General features: G+C 43.3%; 1 protein-coding gene across 1 annotated transcript in view; it reads right to left on the reverse strand.

The window, feature by feature from the left end:
* Positions 1–6,816, reverse strand: part of emilin2a (elastin microfibril interfacer 2a) — a gene marked incomplete in the record, with an annotated part of 64,021 nt that extends 57,205 nt beyond the window's left edge. The window contains 2 exon segments of the mRNA XM_029726670.1: positions 3,782–3,907; positions 6,454–6,816. Coding sequence (XP_029582530.1) covers positions 3,782–3,907; positions 6,454–6,608 — 281 coding nt within the window.
* Positions 6,817–20,323: the final 13,507 nt, after the last annotated feature.

Raw genomic sequence — 20,323 nt, forward strand, 5'->3', positions numbered from 1 at the left:
TCTCCGTGTCTCCCTCCCTCCCTCTTCGTGTCTCTCTCTCCGTGTCTCCCTCCCTCCCTCTCCATGTCTCCCTCCCTCCCTCTTCGTGTCTCCCTCTCCGTGTCTCCCTCCCTCCCTCTAAGTGTCTCTCTCTCCGTGTCTCTCTCTCCGTGTCTCCCTCTCACTCGCTCTCTCTCTCATTTTATTCCATGAAGTCATGACCGTTTGAGAACAGATTTCACAAGACAGAGGTGTACTCAAGGGGGTAAAACATCAAATCGCCTTATTTAACTTCACTCCAACTATGTGTCTAAAGTGTATGTTGCAAAACAGTGCTGCCACAAGTTCCAACTTACAATAAAAACCATGACGTCGCTGTAAACATGAATGTCACAGTGTTATGGCAAGACCGAGGTACTTATTGTTGGAGCCAAAGCACAGAGAGAGAATCTGGCCGAACATTTTAATTCACGGCTAATAAAGATAAAACACCAGGAAAAAACCTAGGTGTTATTTTAGATTCTGAACTACATTTCGAATCACACATTAGGAATGTGACCACAATAGCTTTTTAACATCTGAGGAACATTTCCAAGGTGTGGCCGTTTCTCTCTCAGGCTGATACAGAGACACTCATCCATGCTTTTATTACAAGCAGGCTTGACTACTGTAATGCTCTCTGGTCTACCTAAGAAAGCTATTGGTCATCTGCAAAACATACAGAATGCTGCAGCGTGGGTAAAGACCAAGATCAGACGGAGAACACACACTACATCTGTTTTAACATCTTTGCACTGGCTGCCTGTCAGTTTTAGAATTCATTTTAAGATTCTTGTATTGGATTTTAAATCAATCCACGATTGTGCAGCCCAATACATGTCAGACAGGCTTTTAAGTTATGTCCCCAGTAGGTCCCTCAGGTCCTGAGGGGGCCAAAACTGTGGACATATTTAAAAGAGATCTTAAAACATATTTTTAGCTTTTCTAAAAAGCACCTCTGGGTGCTTTTTAGTCGTTCTGTTTGTGTCATTATTTTTTATTTTTTTTATCTTTTGTTGTGTAGTAAATATTTCTGCTTTTATTTTAAATTGTTTTTAATTTGTTTTTTCCTGTAAAGCACATTGCGTTGCATTTCATGACTGAAATGTGATGTATAAATAAAGCATGATTTGATGATTTTATGCCAGCAGCATACCACCCTGCATCCCACTACTGGCTTGCTTCTGAAGCTAAGCAGGGTTGGTCCTGGATGGGAGACCAGATGCTGCTGGAAGTGGTGTTGGAGGGCCAGTAGGAGGCACTCTTTCCTCTGGTCTAAAATCAAATATCCCAGGGCAGTGATTGGGGTGCTGACTTTCGGATGGGATGTTAAACAGGTGTCCTGACTCTCTGTGGTCACTAAAGATCCCATGGAACATATCGTAAGAGTAGGGGTGTAACCCTGGTGTCCTGGCTAAATTCCCAATCTGGCCCTCATACCATTGTGGTCACCTAATCATCCCCAGTTTCTAATTGGCTCATTCATCTCCTCTCCCCTGTAACTATTCCCCAGGTTGTTGCTGCAAATGAGAATGTGTTCTCAGTCAACTTACCTGGTAAAATAATGGATAAATAAAAAATGATAACTCTAATTGAGTGGAACCCCATCAGAGGGACCTGGGATGTCCAGCTATGGTAAATATAACTGAGTGGAACCTGGGATGTCCAGCTATGGTAAATATAACTGAGTGAAATTCCATCAGTGGAACCTGGGCTTTTTTTATTTAACCAGGTAGGCCAATTGAGAACAAGTTCTCATTTACAATGTAAATCTTTAGGGATCTCAGACAATACGAAAGAGAGGTTGAACAGGCTAGTAATAGGGGTTGCAACAATTGCAGTGGATAATTTTAGAAAGAGAGGGTCCATATTATCTAGCCCAGCTGATTTGTAGGGGTCCAGATTTTGCAGCTCTTTCAGAACATCAGCTATCTGAATTTGGGAGAAGGAGAAATGGGGGAGGTTTGGGCAAGTTGCTGTGGGGGGTGCAGGTCTGTTGACCGGGGTAGGGGTAGCCAGGTGGAAAGCATGGCCAGCCGTAGAAAAATGCTTATTGAAATTCTCAATTATAGTGGATTTATCGGTGGTGACAGTGTTTCCTATCCTCAGTGTAGTGGGCAGCTGGGAGGAGGTGCTCTTATTCTCCATGGACTTTACAGTGTCCCAGAACCTTTTGGAGTATGTGCTACAGGATGCAAATTTCTGTTTGAAAAAGCTAGTCTTTGCTTTCCTAACTGTCTGTGAATATTGGTTCCTAACTTCCCTGAAAAGTTGCATATCGCGGGGGCTGTTTGATGCTAATGCAGTACGCCACAGGATGTTTTTGTGCTGGAGTGAACCAAGGGCTATATCTGTTCATGGTTAAAAAAAAATGAATGGGGGCATGCTTATTTAATTTGTGCAAGATTGAGGGTATCAAGCTTAGATTGTAGGACGGCAGGGGTGTTAAGCATATCCCAGTTTAGGTCACCTAACAGTACAAACTCTGGGGGGCAATTAATTCACATATGGTGTCCAGGGCACAGCTGGGGGCTGAGGGGGGCCTATAACAAGCGGCAACAGTGAGAGACTTATTTCTGGAAAGGTAGATTTTTAAAAGTAGAAGCTCAAACTGTTTGGGCACAGATCTAGATAGCATGACAGAGCTTGGCCGGCTATCTCTGCAGTAGATTGCAACTCAACCCCCTTTGGCAGTTCTATCTTGGTGGAAAATGTTGTAGTTGGGGATGGAAATTTCAGAATTTTTGGTGGCCTTCCTAAGCCAGGAGGGATATAATAGACCAGGTGAGTGAATTGAGTGAAACCCCATCAGTGGAACCTGGGCTGTCCAGCTATGGTAAATCTAATTGTGTGGAACACCATCAGTGGAACCTGGGATGTCTAGCTATGGTAAATCTAATGGTGTGGAACCCCATCAGTGGAACCTGGGCTGTCCAGCTATGGTAAATCTAATGGTGTGGAACCCCATCAGTGGAACCTGGGCTGTCCAGCTATGGTAAATCTAATGGTGTGGAACCCCATCAGTGGAACCTGGGCTGTCCAGCTATGGTAAATCTAATGGTGTGGAACCCCATCAGTGGAACCTGAGCTGTCCAGCTATGGTAAATCTAATGGTGTGGAACCCCATCAGTGGAACCTGGGCTGTCCAGCTATGGTAAATCTAATGGTGTGGAACCCCATCAGTGGAACCTGGGCTGTCCAGCTATGGTAAATCTAATGGTGTGGAACCCCATCAGTGGAACCTGGGCTGTCCAGTTATGAAATGTTTCCAGTGACGCTCTAATGATGAAAACAACAACTTTCATTTGATGTTGTCAGAGCCAGTGTTGTCATTCATTCTGTGGTTGATCAGTCATCCCGTCAGTCTCATTACTGGAATAAATGAGCTAATCAGAGTGGATTAATCATTGCTGTTCACTGGCTACCTCATAAATACATTCCAAACTGCTGTTTTCTCCCTTCTGTCCTCCCTTTTCCTTACCCTTCTCACCCCTCCAGTGGACCTGAGGTGACTTGAGTAGTAAGGAGCAACTCCACCTAGTTTCCATCACATTGCTGTAACATCCCCAGCCCTCTCAGATGAGAAAATAAGAGAAGGGAGGGAATAATATTCTATTATATCCCTCTCTCTCCGTCCTCCACCCATCCCTCTCGCTCCCTCCTCCACCCATCCCTCTCTGTCCTCCACCCATCCCTCTTTCCCATACCTCTCTGTCATCCCTCTCTCTGTCCTCCACCCATCCCTCTCTCCAAGGAAACTTACATCACTTGTTGCTCACAGTCTGGGTCGTGGTTTGGGCACGGTGCCACCTCAGGCTCCACAAAGCTCTCCACATTCCCCTGGACGGTACAGCTCACGTTCTTATGGACCACATATGCACACCAGTTCCTAGAGTGGGGAGGAGAGAGAGAGAGATGTGTAAGCAAAACATGTCATTGGTAACCAACCATCAGGCAACAATTCCAACCCTTCCAGGCTTGAGAAATAAGATACAAATAGTCTATTGTCTGATAGAAACAGTTGAGAAAAAAGAGAGAGAAATAAAAGTCAGCATCTGTGTGGATCATTTAGCTGTAGCTGACTGGTGCAGATAACCAGCCTATCACGTTACAGGGTGACTGGTGCAGATAAACAGCCTATCACGTTACATGGTGACTGGGGCAGATAACCAGCCTATCACGTTACAGGGTGACTGGTGCAGATAACCAACCTATCACGTTACAGGGTGACTGGTGCAGATAACCAACCTATCACGTTACAGGGTGACTGGTGCAGATAACCAACCTATCACGTTACAGGGTGACTGGGGCAGATAACCAGCCTATCACGTTACAGGGGACTGGAGCAGATAACCAGCCTATCACGTTACAGGGTGACTGGGGCAGATAACCAGCCTATCACGTTACAGGGTGACTGGTGCAGATAACCAGCCTATCACGTTACAGGGTGACTGGGGCAGATAACCAGCCTATCACGTTACAGGGTGACTGGGGCAGATAACCAACCTATCACGTTACAGGGTGACTGGGGCAGATAACCAACCTATCACGTTACAGGGTGACTGGTGCAGATAACCAACCTATCACGTTACAGGGTGACTGGGGCAGATAACCAACCTATCACGTTACAGGGGACTGGTGCAGATAACCAACCTATCACGTTACAGGGTGACTGGGGCAGATAACCAGCCTATCACGTTACAGGGTGACTGGGGCAGATAACCAGCCTATCACGTTACAGGGTGACTGGGGCAGATAACCAGCCTATCACGTTACAGGGTGACTGGGGCAGATAACCAACCTATCACATTACAGGGGACTGGTGCAGATAACCAGCCTATCACGTTACAGGGTGACTGGGGCAGATAACCAGCCTATCACGTTACAGGGTGACTGGGGCAGATAACCAGCCTATCACGTTACAGGGTGACTCGGGCAGATAACCAGCCTATCACGTTACAGGATGACTGGGGCAGATAACCAGCCTATCCCGTTACAGGGTGACTGGTGCAGATAACCAGCCTATCACGTTACAGGGTGACTGGGGCAGATAACCAGCCTATCATGTTACAGGGTGACTGGGGCAGATAACCAGCCTATCACGTTACAGGGTGACTGGTGCAGATAACCAGCCTATCACGTTACAGGGTGACTGGGGCAGATAACCAGCCTATCACGTTACAGGGTGACTGGGGCAGATAACCAGCCTATCACGTTACAGGGTGACTGGGGCAGATAACCAGCCTATCACGTTACAGGGTGACTGGGGCAGATAACCAGCCTATCACTTTACAGGGTGACTGGGGCAGATAACCAGCCTATCACGTTACAGGGTGACTGGGGCAGATAACCAGCCTATCACGTTACAGGATGACTGGGGCAGATAACCAGCCTATCCCGTTACAGGGTGACTGGTGCAGATAACCAGCCTATCACGTTACAGGGTGACTGGGGCAGATAACCAGCCTATCATGTTACAGGATGACTGGGGCAGATAACCAGCCTATCCCGTTACAGGGTGACTGGTGCAGATAACCAGCCTATCACGTTACAGGGTGACTGGGGCAGATAACCAGCCTATCATGTTACAGGGTGACTGGTGCAGATAACCAGCCTATCACGTTACAGGGTGACTGGGGCAGATAACCAGCCTATCACGTTACAGGGTGACTGGGGCAGATAACCAGCCTATCACGTTACAGGGTGACTGGGGCAGATAACCAGCCTATCACGTTACAGGGTGACTGGGGCAGATAACCAGCCTATCACTTTACAGGGTGACTGGGGCAGATAACCAGCCTATCACGTTACAGGGTGACTGGGGCAGATAACCAGCCTATCACGTTACAGGGTGACTGGGGCAGATAACCAGCCTATCACGTTACAGGGTGACTGGGGCAGATAACCAACCTATCACATTACAGGGTGACTGGTTTCCACCTCCAATTAGTACATCTACTGATTGACATGTGATTTTATCATTATGGATTAGAGCAGATGGTTGATACAGACAGGCTGCATCTGGACTGAACCGTAAATGGTCACGTGTCTATATAACCAATCAGATCAATAGGACTGTAGATGTTTTCAAAGTGTGGAGACACAGACAGGCTGAATCAGAACACAGATTATAATGCTGCAGCAAACAGACAAGACTAGACACTCTCAGTGGTCCATTATTCTCCATAACAGAACTCAGAAACAACTCAATGCAACAATTTAGTGATAAATAACTGCAGTAAAATAATTCAAAATGTAAACGTATATTGAATTCATTCAATGTAATCACATTTAATCTCTCCATTTCCTGCACTAATTTAAGAGAAAAAGTCCTGCGAAAATAAAATAACGATCGCAGCGACACAGAACACAACTCGTTTGAGGCAAATGGAAATCAATAAAACAGATAAACAATAGATACAAATAATAATTGACCTATTCCTCTGTGACTGTCGGTGTCTCGCGCCCTGGTACGCAGCTCCTTGGAAAAGGTTGTAGTTCGGCGGATTCTGTCCGTTGGTGACAGAAAAGTTGAAGAACAGAGAGAACAATGTCCATGTCACCCCCAAATCAGCTGCTCCCCACTTCATCGTAGACAACAGATTAAATTAACTACTACGGAACATGGACAAGAAAAGTTCAGATATATGTATTTTTAAAAAAAAAGTTGGTATCCTATGTGCGGCCGCCCGGTAACTGAGCAGAACGGGACTAAATTTTGGAGATCTCTTTGCGGGTCGCTGTTGACTCCACTGGAATGACGTAGCTGTTAGACTAGGGTTCACTCCTTTTCCCCTCCCTTCCTTCCTTCGACCCCAGATCCCCCCTCTCCACCCCATGAGAAACAAGCACGCCCCGAATTATCCGCAGTTTGTACTGTGTACACACACACACACACACACACACACACGCTGTAACAGCGCGTACTGTGCCCTGCAGGCAGACTGTTACAAACGTTTATAGCATCTACCTTCTTGCTGTTGTCTGTTCCCAATAATGATTCTACCATGTTGTGTTGCTACCATGTTGTTGTCATGTGTTGTTGTCTTAGGTCTCTCTTTATGTAGTGTTGTGGTGTCTCTCTTTATGTAGTGTTGTGTTGTCTCTCTTGTTGTGATGTGTGTTTGCCTTTTGGTAGGCCATCATTGTAAATAAGAATTTGTTCTTAACTGACTTGGCTAGTTAAATAAAGGTTAAATAAATAAAAACACATCTGCTATCGGTTCTGTCACATTGAAGACCAATTACGTGCCTGATTTTATATCTTATATTTATTTAACCTACTAACTACGATTTAGTAATATCCCCTCTAATTTTAGTCATATACTATTAGTGAAATTGATAAGAGTGAGTCAAATACATTTCCTGGGATGTCCTTTTCGCCATGCATTCCCTATGCTGCTGAATAGTGAATCAAACATCAGATATATGAGTACTGTAGACTGCTGTCATGATGTTGAATTAGCCAATGAATGGCCAGGAATATTTAAGGCCAGGTTACTATATTGCACTGCACTGTCCAATTTACAGTAGATATTACAGTGAAATAATGCAATGCTATTGTTTGAGGAGAGTGTACAATTATGAACTTGAAAATGTATTAATAAACCAATTAGGCACATTTGGGCAGTCTTGATACAGCATTTTGAACAGATGCGATGGTTCAATGAATCAATCTAAAACTTTGCACGTACACTGCTGACATCTAGTGGGCAAAATCTAAATTGGGCCTGGGCTGGAATAATACATAATACATTATGTTTATTTCTTAGTTACATTTTTTTCCATGTCTAATGTGTTATATTCTTCTACATTAATTTCACATTTTCACAAACTTCAAAGTGTTTCCTTTCAAATGGTATCAAGAATATGCATATCCTTGCTTCAGATCCTGAGCTACAGGCAGTTAGATTTGGGTATGTCATTTTAGGTGAAAATTGAAAAAAAGGGTCCTATCTTTAAGAGGTTTTAACATTGTTGCAGCCCTGGAGGCAGCATACACACGGGCACGCAGGCAGGCAGGCAGGCAGGCAGGCAGGCAGTGGTGGGAAAAGTACCCAATTATTATACTTGAGTAGAAGTAAAGTTACGTTAATAGAAAATGACTCAAGTAAAAGGGAAAGTCACCCACTAAAATACTACTTGAGTAAAAGTCTAAAAGTATTTTGTTTTAAATATACTTAACTATCAAAAGTGCATGCAATTGCTAAAATATACTTAAGTATGAAAAGTTAAAGTATAAATCATTTAAAATTCCTTATATTAAGCAAACCAGATGGCACCATTTTTTTTATTTGTATTTATTTATGGATAGCCAAGGGCAAACTCCAACTCTCAGACATAATTTACAAATGAAGCATTTGTGTTTAGTGAGTCCGCCAGATCAGAGGCAGTAGGGATGACCAGGGATGTTCTCTTCATAACTGTGTGAATTGGACCATTTTCCTGTCCTGCTAACCATTCAAAATGTAAAGACTACTTTTGGATGTCATGGAGTAAAAAGTACATTATTTCACTTCCTATCATCACTTCCTGTTAAACGCGGAACGAGGGAGAGCTCGGTTTGTTGTTTTGGAAAGTTTTGAAAGTCTATTGAAATAGTTTGGTTACTAGCCAGCTACCTTTTGAGTTTGGATCCCGTGACGTGGTTAGCATCAGTTGCTGGGACCGCTACTATCTGTCCAGTGATCATGCTGACCAAGGCCGGGTCTGAGGAGCTGTTTGGCGTAGTAGCTAGCCTAGCTGCTAGCTAGCTGCCTATCAAGCTAGCAGGGTTTTCGTGAGGGCTTGAATGCAGCCTGCGATGCTGTGGGCCATTGTGGCTGGGACCGCGGATTGCCCCAGGCTTGTGGCTGTCTAGATCCCTGCTGTTTGTTGTTGTTGTTTTCAATCTTCCCTCTTAGGGCTCGGATCTCGCTAGCGGGATCAAAATCGACAACATCCGGTGAAGCTGGATTGCACCAAATTCAAATGACAAAATTGTAATATTAAACATTCATGAACATACAAGTGTCTTACATATTTTAAAAGCTTAACTTCTTGTTAATCCAACTGCATTGTCAAATTTCAAAATGGCGAAAGCATACCATGCCATTATCTGAGGACAGCGCCCGACATCAAAATACTTTTTCAACCAGCACCGGCTTCACAAAAATCACAAATAGCGATAAAATAAATCACTTACCTTTGAATATCTTCCTCTGTTTGCAATCCCAAGGGTCCCAGCTACACAATGAATATTTGATAAAGTCCTTCTTTATATCCAAAAAGTCAGTTTAGTTGGTGCCATTGATTTCAGTAATCCACTCCTTCAACATGCATACAAAGGAATCCAAAAAGCTACTGGTAAACTTCTTCCAAACAAGTCAAACAATGTTTGTAATCAAACCTCAGGTACTCTAATATGTAAATAAACAATAATATTTCAAACGGAAAGAATGGTGTTCAATAGAAAAGGAAAATAACAAGGAGGGCGCCCCCGTTCTTGCGCGCCAAAAGTCTACCTGTCCTGCCTGATGAGAACACTTTGGATAAACTACAACTACTTGTTCGTTTTTCAAGAAACAAGCCTGAAACCCTGTCTAAAGACTGTTGACATCTAGTGGAAGCCATAGGAACTGCAATCTGGGAGCAATTTTTTTGTATATCCCATAGCATTACATTGAAAAGGCCTGTGACCTCAAAAAAGAATTCTGGATGGATTTTCCTTGGGTTTTCGCCTGCCATATCAGTTCTGTTATACTCACAGACATTATTTTAACAGTTTTAGAAACTTCAGAGTGTTTTCTATCCAATGCTACCATTGCATATCCTAGCTTCTGGGCCTGAGTAACAGGGAGTTTACTTTGGGCACATCAGTCATCCGGAAAATTCAGGATACTGCCCCCTAGCCTTAAAAGGTGACCAGCTAACCGAAAGGTGACCAGCTAAACAAAAGGTGACCAGCTAACAGGTGACCAGCTAATCCAGGTAAAAATACACTTAATCTAGTCCTTGGCCTTCATCTTAATCTGACTTTGGTGCAGGTCATGTTGTTCTTCACATTACTGTCTCTGACAAACACACACAATATCAAATAAAATCTAAGTTTGTTTGTCATAGGATACAGAAGGTGTAAACGGTACAGTGAAATGGTTATTTTGCATAGCTGCATAGTAGCAATATCAAAAAGTTTCCAGATAAAAATATTGTATAAATATTTTATAATTATTAGATGATGCTTACACAGAAACATGTCTAAATTGATGGGTCATGTGAAACAAATGCTATAACCACCCCCAGCCACATCTAGCTAAGTGGATGGGTCTCTATTATCTAGACATGTTGATGTAATACTATAGATGGCTGTAATCACATCTAGCTAAGTGGATGGGTCTCTATTATCTAGACATGTTGATGTAATACTATAGATGGCTGTAATCACCCCCCATCTAGCTAAGTGGATGGGTCTCTATTATCTAGACATGTTGATGTTATACTATAGATGGCTGTAATCACATCTAGCTAAGTGGATGGGTCTCTATTATCTAGACATGTTGATGTAAAACTATAGATGGCTGTAACCACATCTAGCTAAGTGGATGGGTCTCTATTATCTAGACATGTTGATGTAATACAATAGATGGCTGTAATCACCCCCCATCTAGCTAAGTGGATGGGTCTCTATTATCTAGACATGTTCATGTAATACTATAGATGGCTGTAACCACATCTAGCTAAGTGGATGGGTCTCTATTATCTAGACATGTTGATGTAATACTGTAGATGGCTGTAATCACCCCCCATCTAGCTAAGTGGATGGGTCTCTATTATCTAGACATGTTGATGTAATACTATAGATGGCTGTAATCACATCTAGCTAAGTGGATGGGTCTCTATTATCTAGACATGTTGATGTAATACTATAGATGGCTGTAACCACATCTAGCTAAGTGGATGGGTCTCTATTATCTAGACATGTTGATGTGATACTATAGATGGCTGTAATCACATCTAGCTAAGTGGATGGGTCTCTATTATCTAGACATGTTCATGTAATACTATAGATGGCTGTAATCACATCTAGCTCCACTACAGCTTCGTCGATGAGAATGTGGGCGTGCTCGGCCCTCCTTTTCCTGCAGTCCACGATGATCTCCTTTGACTTGATCACGTTGAGGGAGAGGTTGTTGTCCTAGCACCACACTGCCAGGTCTCTGACCTCCTCCCTATAGGCTGTCTCATCGTTGTCGGTTATCAGGCCTACCACTGTTGTGTCGTCTGCAAACTTATTGATGGTGTTGGAGTCATGCTTGGCCACGCAGTCATGGGTGAACAGGGAGTACAGGATGGGACTAAGCATGCACCCCTGAGGGGCCCCAGTGTTGAGGATCAGCATGGCAAATTTGTTGTTGAATACCCTTACCACCTGGGGGTGGCCGGTCAGGAAGTCCAGGATCCAGTTTCAGAGGGAGGTGTTTATTTCCAGGGTCCTTAGTTTAGTGATGAGCTTTAAGTGCACTATGGTGTTGAACCCTGAGTTGTAGTCAATTGAACAGCCTTTTCACGTAGGTATTTTTTTGTCCGGGTTGGAAACGGTAGTGTTGAATGCAATAGAGATTGTGTCATCTGTGGATCTGTTGGGGTGGTATGCAAGCTGGATTGGTTCTAGGGTTTCTGCAATAATGGTGTTGATGTGAGCCATTACCAACCTTTCAAAGCACTTCATGGCTACAGACATGAGTGCTACAGGATGGTTGTCATTTAGACATGTTACCTTGGTATTCTTGGGCACAGGGACTATTGTGGTCTGCTTGACTCGGCCAGGGACAGGTTGAAAATGTCCGTGAAGACATTTTCCAGTTGGTCAGTGCATGCTCGGAGTACACGTCCTGGTAATCCATCTGGCCCTACAGCCTTGTGAATGTTGACCTTTTTAAAGGTCTTACTCACATCGACTACGGCGAGCGTGATCACACAGTCGTCCGGAACTGCTGGTGCTCTCATGCATGCTTCGGTGTTGCTTGCCTCGAAGCATGCATCGAAGTAATTTAGCTCATCTGGTAGGTTTGTGTCACTGGGCAGCTGGAGGCTGGTCTTTCCTTTGTAGTCCGTAATAGTTTGAAAGCCTTTCCACATCCGACAAGTGATAGAGCCAGTGTAGTAGGATTCAATCTTAGTCCTGTATTTACGTTTTGCCTGTTTGATGGTTCGTCTGAGGGCATAGCAGGTCGAAGCCCAGTCCATTACTCCAGCCCCAAACCTATACCCCAGCTCCAGTCCTATATTATTTTTGTAACAGTATTTTTATTGGAATTTCACAATTTTCACCCATATTAAGAGATACAACAACAAAGACAAAGCAAAAAAACAGCACTCACTTACACATACCTGCATATTTAAATATATACACACATACAGACACACACACAGACACACACACACACACACACACACACACACACACACACACACACACACACACACACACACACACATACACACATACACCATCTTCCTCTCCTCGCTTGGCTCTTCTCTCACCCCATCCCCATCATTGCATCTCTCAATACATACATTTTAAACAAACTAGGCGAAAAAAAGCTCAGTGTAAACCAAGAAGTTAAGTTCCACACATGGAACGTACAGTGTAATTCTGAAATACATAGATCACCACCATTCTAAGAGAATCCTTGCAGCATAATAGCTGATACCTCAGGTTCTAGATCATTTAGATAAGGTTCCCATACTTTGTAGAACTGATCTGTTTTAGAATGCAATGTACATGTCAGATATTTCAGTGGCACCCATTCAAATAGTATCTTATGCCAATCTTTAATAGAAGGAACCTTATCACTAATCCACTGTAAAAGGATGTTTTTCCTCGCTGCGAAGGTAAGGCTGGTGTAAAGCCTCCTCTTACCCACAGAAGTAACATGCCTACTAAGGAGACCTAACAGTAAAGAAACTGGGTCCAATTCTAGATCAACCCCTAGGATCTTTTCAATTTCTTGCAGAACACCAGACCAATATCTTTGTATTTTGGAACATGACCATAAACCATGTGTTAGGGTGCCTGTATCAGTTTTACATTTCAGACACTGAGGAGAGGAGGAAGAGGGGATAAAGGCATGTCTGCGATTTGGGGATATATGCAATCTGTGTATTATTCTTAACTGAATTGCTCTAGTACGATTACATATAGATATTGTTTTTGCATATCTCCAAATGTCCTCCCACATCTCCTCGTCAATTGCGACAGACAATTCTTTCTCCCACACTTGTGTCACGGTTGTCTAGGACCAGTGGAGATGTGGAATCAGGAGCAGGAGACAGAGGGCCGGAGCAACTGTGTTTTAATAATAATAGAAAAATGCAATAGCCGTAGGGCACAGGGCGTGTGGCGAAGTCCGCCAGGGGAAAACACTTTTCCCAAAATAAGCGCACTGAAAAAAAAACAGCGCACGGGGCGCAGCCCGGCAATATAATGGATACTAACAGGATACAATCACAACTGTCCTGAGTGAACAATAAACAATCCCGCACGAGAACCCCAACTGAAAATACACACTAAATAACCCTCCACTAATGACAAACACAAAACAGGTGCGGGATAGACAGACAAAACCAAAAGACACAGAAACAACGATCGGTGGCAGCTAATAGGCCGGCGACGACGACCGGCGAGCGCCGCCCGACCGAGGAGGGGCGCCACCTTCGTTAGATACTGTGACAACTTGTTTCACCTTCTGTGTGTCGACAGCAGAAAAGGACCTTAAAGCATCATAAAACAGACTTACAGACATTTTCCTTTGTGGGAAAAAAAGCATTCTTTCAATGACAGACATATCAGGGTTGCCAATTAAGGTGGTGCTCTTCAAAATATAATGTCTTACTTGTAGGAATTGGAAAAAGTCCTGCTTTGGGAGTCGATATTTCTCAACCATCTGCTCAAATGACAATAAATCTTATCAGCAAATAAATAATTTAGTCTGCGTATGCCCTTATTAAGCCAAAAGTTAAAGCCAGCATCCAGCAATCCTGGACCAAAATCTGGGTTGTTAAGAATTGGGGTAAGAGCACAGGTTAGTTTGGACCTTCCCAAAAAACGTTGAACTGACCTCCATACTTTGAGTGTGTTAAGTGTAATGGGGTTATTGCAGTGATCTTTTACAGACTTGAAACTTGTGAAAAATAAAAGATCCTGTAAAGGGTATTTTGAAAGAGAAGTCTCAATGTCTAACCAAATAGAGGAGTCATCATTTGTGATCCAGTCAGCAATATAACATACGTGGGCACACCATTTATAGAACCTAATATTGGGCAGATCCAAGCCGCCCATAGAACTTGGCAGCTGCAATATTGCCATCTTAAGTCTTGGCTTGCGTTTACTCCATATAAAGGAACTTAACCATCTATTTACATATTTTATTACCTTATTGGAGAGTGATACTGGGATCATTTGGATTGGGTAAAGTAGTCTAGGTAAAATGTTAATCTTCAAGAGGGATATTCTACCCAACCATGAAATCGGAAGAGAGTTCCAGTGCTCCAGATCCTGTCTTATTGTATCAAACAAGGGAACAAAATTGGCTTTGTACATTTGCTGGAATTTAGGAGTTACAAATATACCCAGATACGTAAAACCTGAGGGAGACCATTTAAAAGGGAAGGGGGGAGAAGTATTAGGTACAGAGTGAAGGTTACCAAGTGGCATAGCCTTTGATTTAGTTAAGTTAATCTTGTAGCCTGAGAATTCGCTGAATAATTCAATAATATTAATAAGAGATGTGATTGAAGTCTCGGGACTAGAGATGAATATCAGGACATCATCAGCATACAAGCTTATTTTATGGTGAACATCACCAATGAGCAGCCCCTGTATAGCAGGCGTTACCCTGATGGCCTCGGCCAGTGGTTCCATAACAAGTGCAAATTGGAGAGGGGACAGAGGACAGCCCTGTCTGGTACCTCTGTGTATAGAGAAGCTATTTGACCGTAGTCCATTAGTAAGGACAGCAGCCTGAGGATCATCATATAACATTTTCACCCATTTTATAATGTTGTCCCCTAGACCAAATTTATTTAGAGCAAAGAATAGGTAAGACCACTCCACACGATCAAATGCTTTCTCAGCATCTAGAGAGAGCACAAGACCATCCATAGCACTTCGTTGGTAGGCTTGAATTACATTAAGAAGCCGCCTGACATTGTTGCATGACTTACGGCCCTTAATGAAGCCAGTTTGGTCTCCTTTCACAATTAGTGGCATTGAGTCCTCTAATCTTGTGGCTAGAATTTTAGAAAGCAATTTTCTATCCACATTCAGAACGGAAATGGGTCTGTTCGAGGGAAAAGACTCTGGACATTTTCCCTTTTTGAGAATAGTGATATGTTGGCTTCTCTCAGCATTTGAGGGAGCTGGTCTTTTGAAAATAAGTGGTTAAACATATCACGGAATGGCTCAAGAATCAGGCCATGGAACTCTTTAAAGAACTCACTACAAAACCCGTCTGGTCCTGGGGCCCTACCATTTTGCAGATTCTTAATTGTGAACATTATCTCTTCCTCGGTAATAGGGGCACTAAGGAGAGACCTCTGTTCTTTGGAGATAGTAGGGAGCTCAATCTTAGATAAGAAGTTCTCCATGAATTTGGGTGCGTCAGTTCTGAGGCATAAAGATTTGCATAACATTTCTTAAATGAGTCCTTTATCAATTTATTTTCATATAAATGATTGCCATCAGGATCAGTAATAGTAGCAATTGACTGTGAGTCAGCTCTCTTTTTAGCTAGGTACGCCAAGTAATTTCCTGGCTTATAGCCATGTTCATATAGCTTTTGCCTGAAAAATCAAATTTTCTTTTCAGCGTCCTGTGATGGGAGAGAGTCCAACGTTGATCTAAGGACTGATATTTCCTTTAATAGGGCAGGACTATGAGTTTTAATGTAGTCCTCTTTAGTTCCTAATTCACCCTCTAACGTTTTTTGCTTTTCACGCTTTTTCCGCCTCTTAGTGGCTGTGTATGACATAATCAGACACCTGGCGTACGCTTTACAGGTTTCCCAAAGGAGCGAGGGGTTATCTGTTGATTGAGAGTTAATAGAGAAAAATGCTTTAAACTTTGTAATAAAATATGATGTGAATGTATGGTCTTTAAGAATGGTTGTATTCAACCTCCAATGTCTTGACTGATTGAATGCCCCGTTGAGTTTTATGTCCAGGATCACCTCCGCATGATCAGATATGACTATGCTTCCTATCCTAGCGGATAAAACAGACTGCAAAAACGTCCTGGGCATAAAAAAGTAATCTATTCTAGTCTGACATCCATGAGGTGCAGAGAAAAAAGTGAACTCTGTTGGAGGAATGAAAAGTTCTCCAAACATCACCATACCCCAGATCATCACAAATAGCTTTAAGTGACTTAGCTTGAGGAGAGAGTAAAGCTATACCGCTGGGAAAATTATCAATAAGGGGGTTCAACAAACAATTAAAATCTCCTCCAACCACTGCAGCGTCTGAGTTTAATTCTGAAAAGTCTAGAAATACCTTAGTGAGGAAATCAGGGGGGTGGGCAGGGGGGAAGTAAATATTTATTATGGAAATGTTCTGCCCTTGTAAAGTACCATTCATTTTAACAAAGCGACCAAATTTACCTTTCACACAATTCAACACCTTAAGTGGTAGGTTCTTTTTCACAAGAATTGCTACAACTCTACTTCTGGATGTAAATGATGAGAAAAACACTTGACCAAACCCCCCTTGTTGCAATTTCAGATGCTCCTTATCATCCAAATTAGTTTCAATATCAATATTTACTTTTTTCAAAAAGACAGTACCTTCTTCCTTTTAATGGGGTTATGGCTCCCTCTAATGTTCTATGTACATACACGCAGTCTGTTACCTGCCATTGCACTTTGACCATTCAATATCCAGACTGAATCCTACTTTAGAAATGGGGTGGTACCTTTCCCATGTGTTGAACACTCTTCTATCTCACCGAGCATAAACAAATGATATGAACCCTGAACTCGAACTATACTAAACCCAAAAATGAAACATGTAAAGATCCAAAAGAGGGTTTTCCCACTAGTTAACATGCAGGGGATTTCAACTTTCCAATGTAGACTCTTAAGTCCGCATTGCCACTCTTAACCTCATCCTTTAAATATATGGAAAGGAAAATCAATAGAAGAAGATTGAGATTCTTCCACCTAAAACCAAGCCTGAGCACCCATATAGATTCACACATATCTCAGTCTGAGCTATAGTGGCAGTTACTTTAGCAAGAAAAATAATAAAGATACAAATATTACTGAACAGGAGCACGTGAGAACTCACCCCACTGCTTCATGATCAGATTCAAATAAAAAGTTATCCAATGCTGCGGAGGAGCAGCTTACAGTTATTTACCCGAGAGAGTCAATAAACACAGCAGCCTCTTCAGGTGTGTAGAGTCATTTGGGCGATCCGTTGACCATTACATTTACATTTAAGTCATTTAGCAGACGCTCTTATCCAGAGCGACTTACAAATTGGTGCATTCACCTTATGATATCCAGTGGAACAACAACTTTACAATAGTGCATCTAAATCTTTTAAGGGGGGGGGTTAGAAGGATTACTTTATCCTATCCCAGGTATTCCTTAAAGAGGTGGGGTTTCAGGTGTCTCCAGAAGGTGGTGATTGACTCCGCTGTCCTGGCGTCGTGAGGGAGCTTGTTCCACCATTGGGGTGCCAGAGCAGCGAACAGTTTTGACTGGGCTGAGCGGGAACTGTGCTTCCTCAGAGGTAGGGAGGCGAGCAGGCCAGAGGTGGATGAACGCAGTGCCCTTGTTTGGGTGTAGGGCCTGATCAGAGCCTGAAGGTACGGAGGTGCCGTTCCCCTCACAGCTCCGTAGGCAAGCACCATGGTCTTGTAGCGGATGCGAGCTTCAACTGGAAGCCAGTGGAGAGAGCGGAGGAGCGGGGTGACGTGAGAGAACTTGGGAAGGTTGAACACCAGACGGGCTGCGGCGTTCTGGATGAGTTGTAGGGGATTAATGGCACAGGCAGGGAGCCCAGCCAACAGCGAGTTGCAGTAATCCAGACAGGAGATGACAAGTGCCTGGATTAGGACCTGCGCCGCTTCCTGTGTGAGGCAGGGTCGTACTCTGTGAATGTTGTAGAGCATGAACCTACAGGATCGGGTCACCGCCTTGATGTTAGTGGAGAACGACAGGGTCTTGTCCAGGGTCACGCCAAGGTTCTTAGCACTCTGGGAGGAGGACACAAGGGAGTTGTCAACCGTGATGGCGAGATCATGGAACGGGCAGTCCTTCCCCGGGAGGAAGAGCAGCTCCGTCTTGCCGAGGTTCAGCTTGAGGTGGTGATCCGTCATCCACACTGATATGTCCATAATCTTCAATGTGGCCGGGTACAGCAGTGCGTAATCCATCTTCATTCTCTAGAGTCAAGCTTTCACCTCATCAAACGCTTTGCGTCTTCGTACAACCGCTGTGGAATAATCATTGAAGAATGAGACCTTTGGACCTTTACGTTGACTACCGTCAGAACCGATATTTCTAGCCGCATCCATGAAGCGCTGCTTGTCGGTGAAGTTGTGGAACTTTATAACCACTGGCCGTGGGCGCTGGTTGGGACCAGGTATCGGTGCTTGAGAGGGATGGGCTCTGTCCAGCTTCACACGACCAGCCTTAGTGTCCATTTGTAGGTAGCCAGGGATCCATTCCTCAAAGAATTTTACTGAACGTGTCCCTTCAGAATTTTCCGGGAGTCCCACAACACGGATATTGCATCTGCGTCCTCGATTATCCAAGTCGTCAATGTGCTCCACCATTTCGTGCACCTGTTTCTCAAGTGCTTTTATCTTAGTGTCCATTGATGTAGCTGAAGTTTCCACAGTAGCAATTCTTCCTTCCGCCTCATCCACACCCTTGACAACCTTCTGTAGTTCAGCTGAATGGCCTGCTATTGCTTCCAAGACCATTCCTATCTTGACATTAATCACTTTAGTAATGTTATCCGTCATCCTTTGAATCACCAGGTCCATTGTGCCTGGATCAGCAGTGGTGTTAGCTTCGCTAACGTTAGCTAGCTCCTCCTGCACATCTACAGGGATGGTGGTTTTGGTCGAGTTCTTAGTAGTTCTGTTGGGCATGTTGTCCGAAAGTTTTGAGAAATAGCCGTCAAGGCTTATTGTAGGATAACTTATTTAGCAAATTCTACCACTTTTTAAAGCTAGGAGATTAATGTAAAAATATAAATTTACAAATGCCACGGGAGCTGAAACACAGTGTTCTCTCTACAGCACTATTTTGTCCCCCCAGTCCTATATTTTTTATTTAACCTTTATTTAACCAGGAAAAGCCCATTGATACCCAGAGTCTCTTTTTCAAGGGAGACCTGGCCAAGAAGGCAGCAACAATCAATACATTACATAATTAAAACATACAACAATACAATACAACAACATGATCCAGCCTAAAAAAAAGCATTTACAATGCTCTGTAATAGAGTCTCCCATCAATATTTTAAATTAATTCAGTGGCACTAACATATCTAGATGAAGCATGGATTGCAGACTATTCCATGCCTCTGGTGCACAAGAAGAGAAGGCAGTCTTGCCTAATACTGTGAATGTCCTGGGGACTTTAAGTAGCAACCACCTAGCAGACCAGGTATGGTAACATAGCAACCACCCAGCAGACCGGGTATGGTAACATAGCAACCAGCTAGCAGACCAGGTATGGTAACTGCTGGTGGTGAAGGAGGCCAGACTACAGAGGTGAAGAGGGTTTACCCAAAAGGGCTTTGTAGAGGAACACATACAAATGTATCTTTCTGCACACATGAAGTGAGGTCCAACCTTCCATTTGGTACAATGTGCAATGGTGGGTGAGTGACTTGGCATTTGTAATAAAGCGCAAGGATGCATGATAAACAGAGTCCAGTCTCTGTAAGACGGAGGAGGTTGCATGCATATACAGCAATTCACCATAATCAATTACAGAAAGAGAAGTGGCCTGAACAAGCTTCTTTCTAGCCATAAGCGGGGAACAAGCCTTATTATGGAAATAAAAACCCAATTTCAATTGAAGCTTTGTCACAAGATTATCCACATTAACTTTTAAGGACAACTTGTCATCCAACCATATACCTAGGTATTTGTAGGATGACACTTATCAATGGATAAGCCACCAGATGTGACAATGCTAATGTTCTTTGGCAGAGTTCTAGCTCTGGTAAAGGTCATGAATTTAGGTTTTTGTACATTCAAGACCAGTTTGAGACCATAAAGGGAGGCTTGCAGTGACTGAAAAGC

The sequence above is a fragment of the Salmo trutta genome, chromosome 31, assembly GCF_901001165.1.
Source record: "Salmo trutta chromosome 31, fSalTru1.1, whole genome shotgun sequence".
In the NCBI taxonomy this organism is placed as follows: Eukaryota; Metazoa; Chordata; class Actinopteri; order Salmoniformes; family Salmonidae; genus Salmo; species Salmo trutta.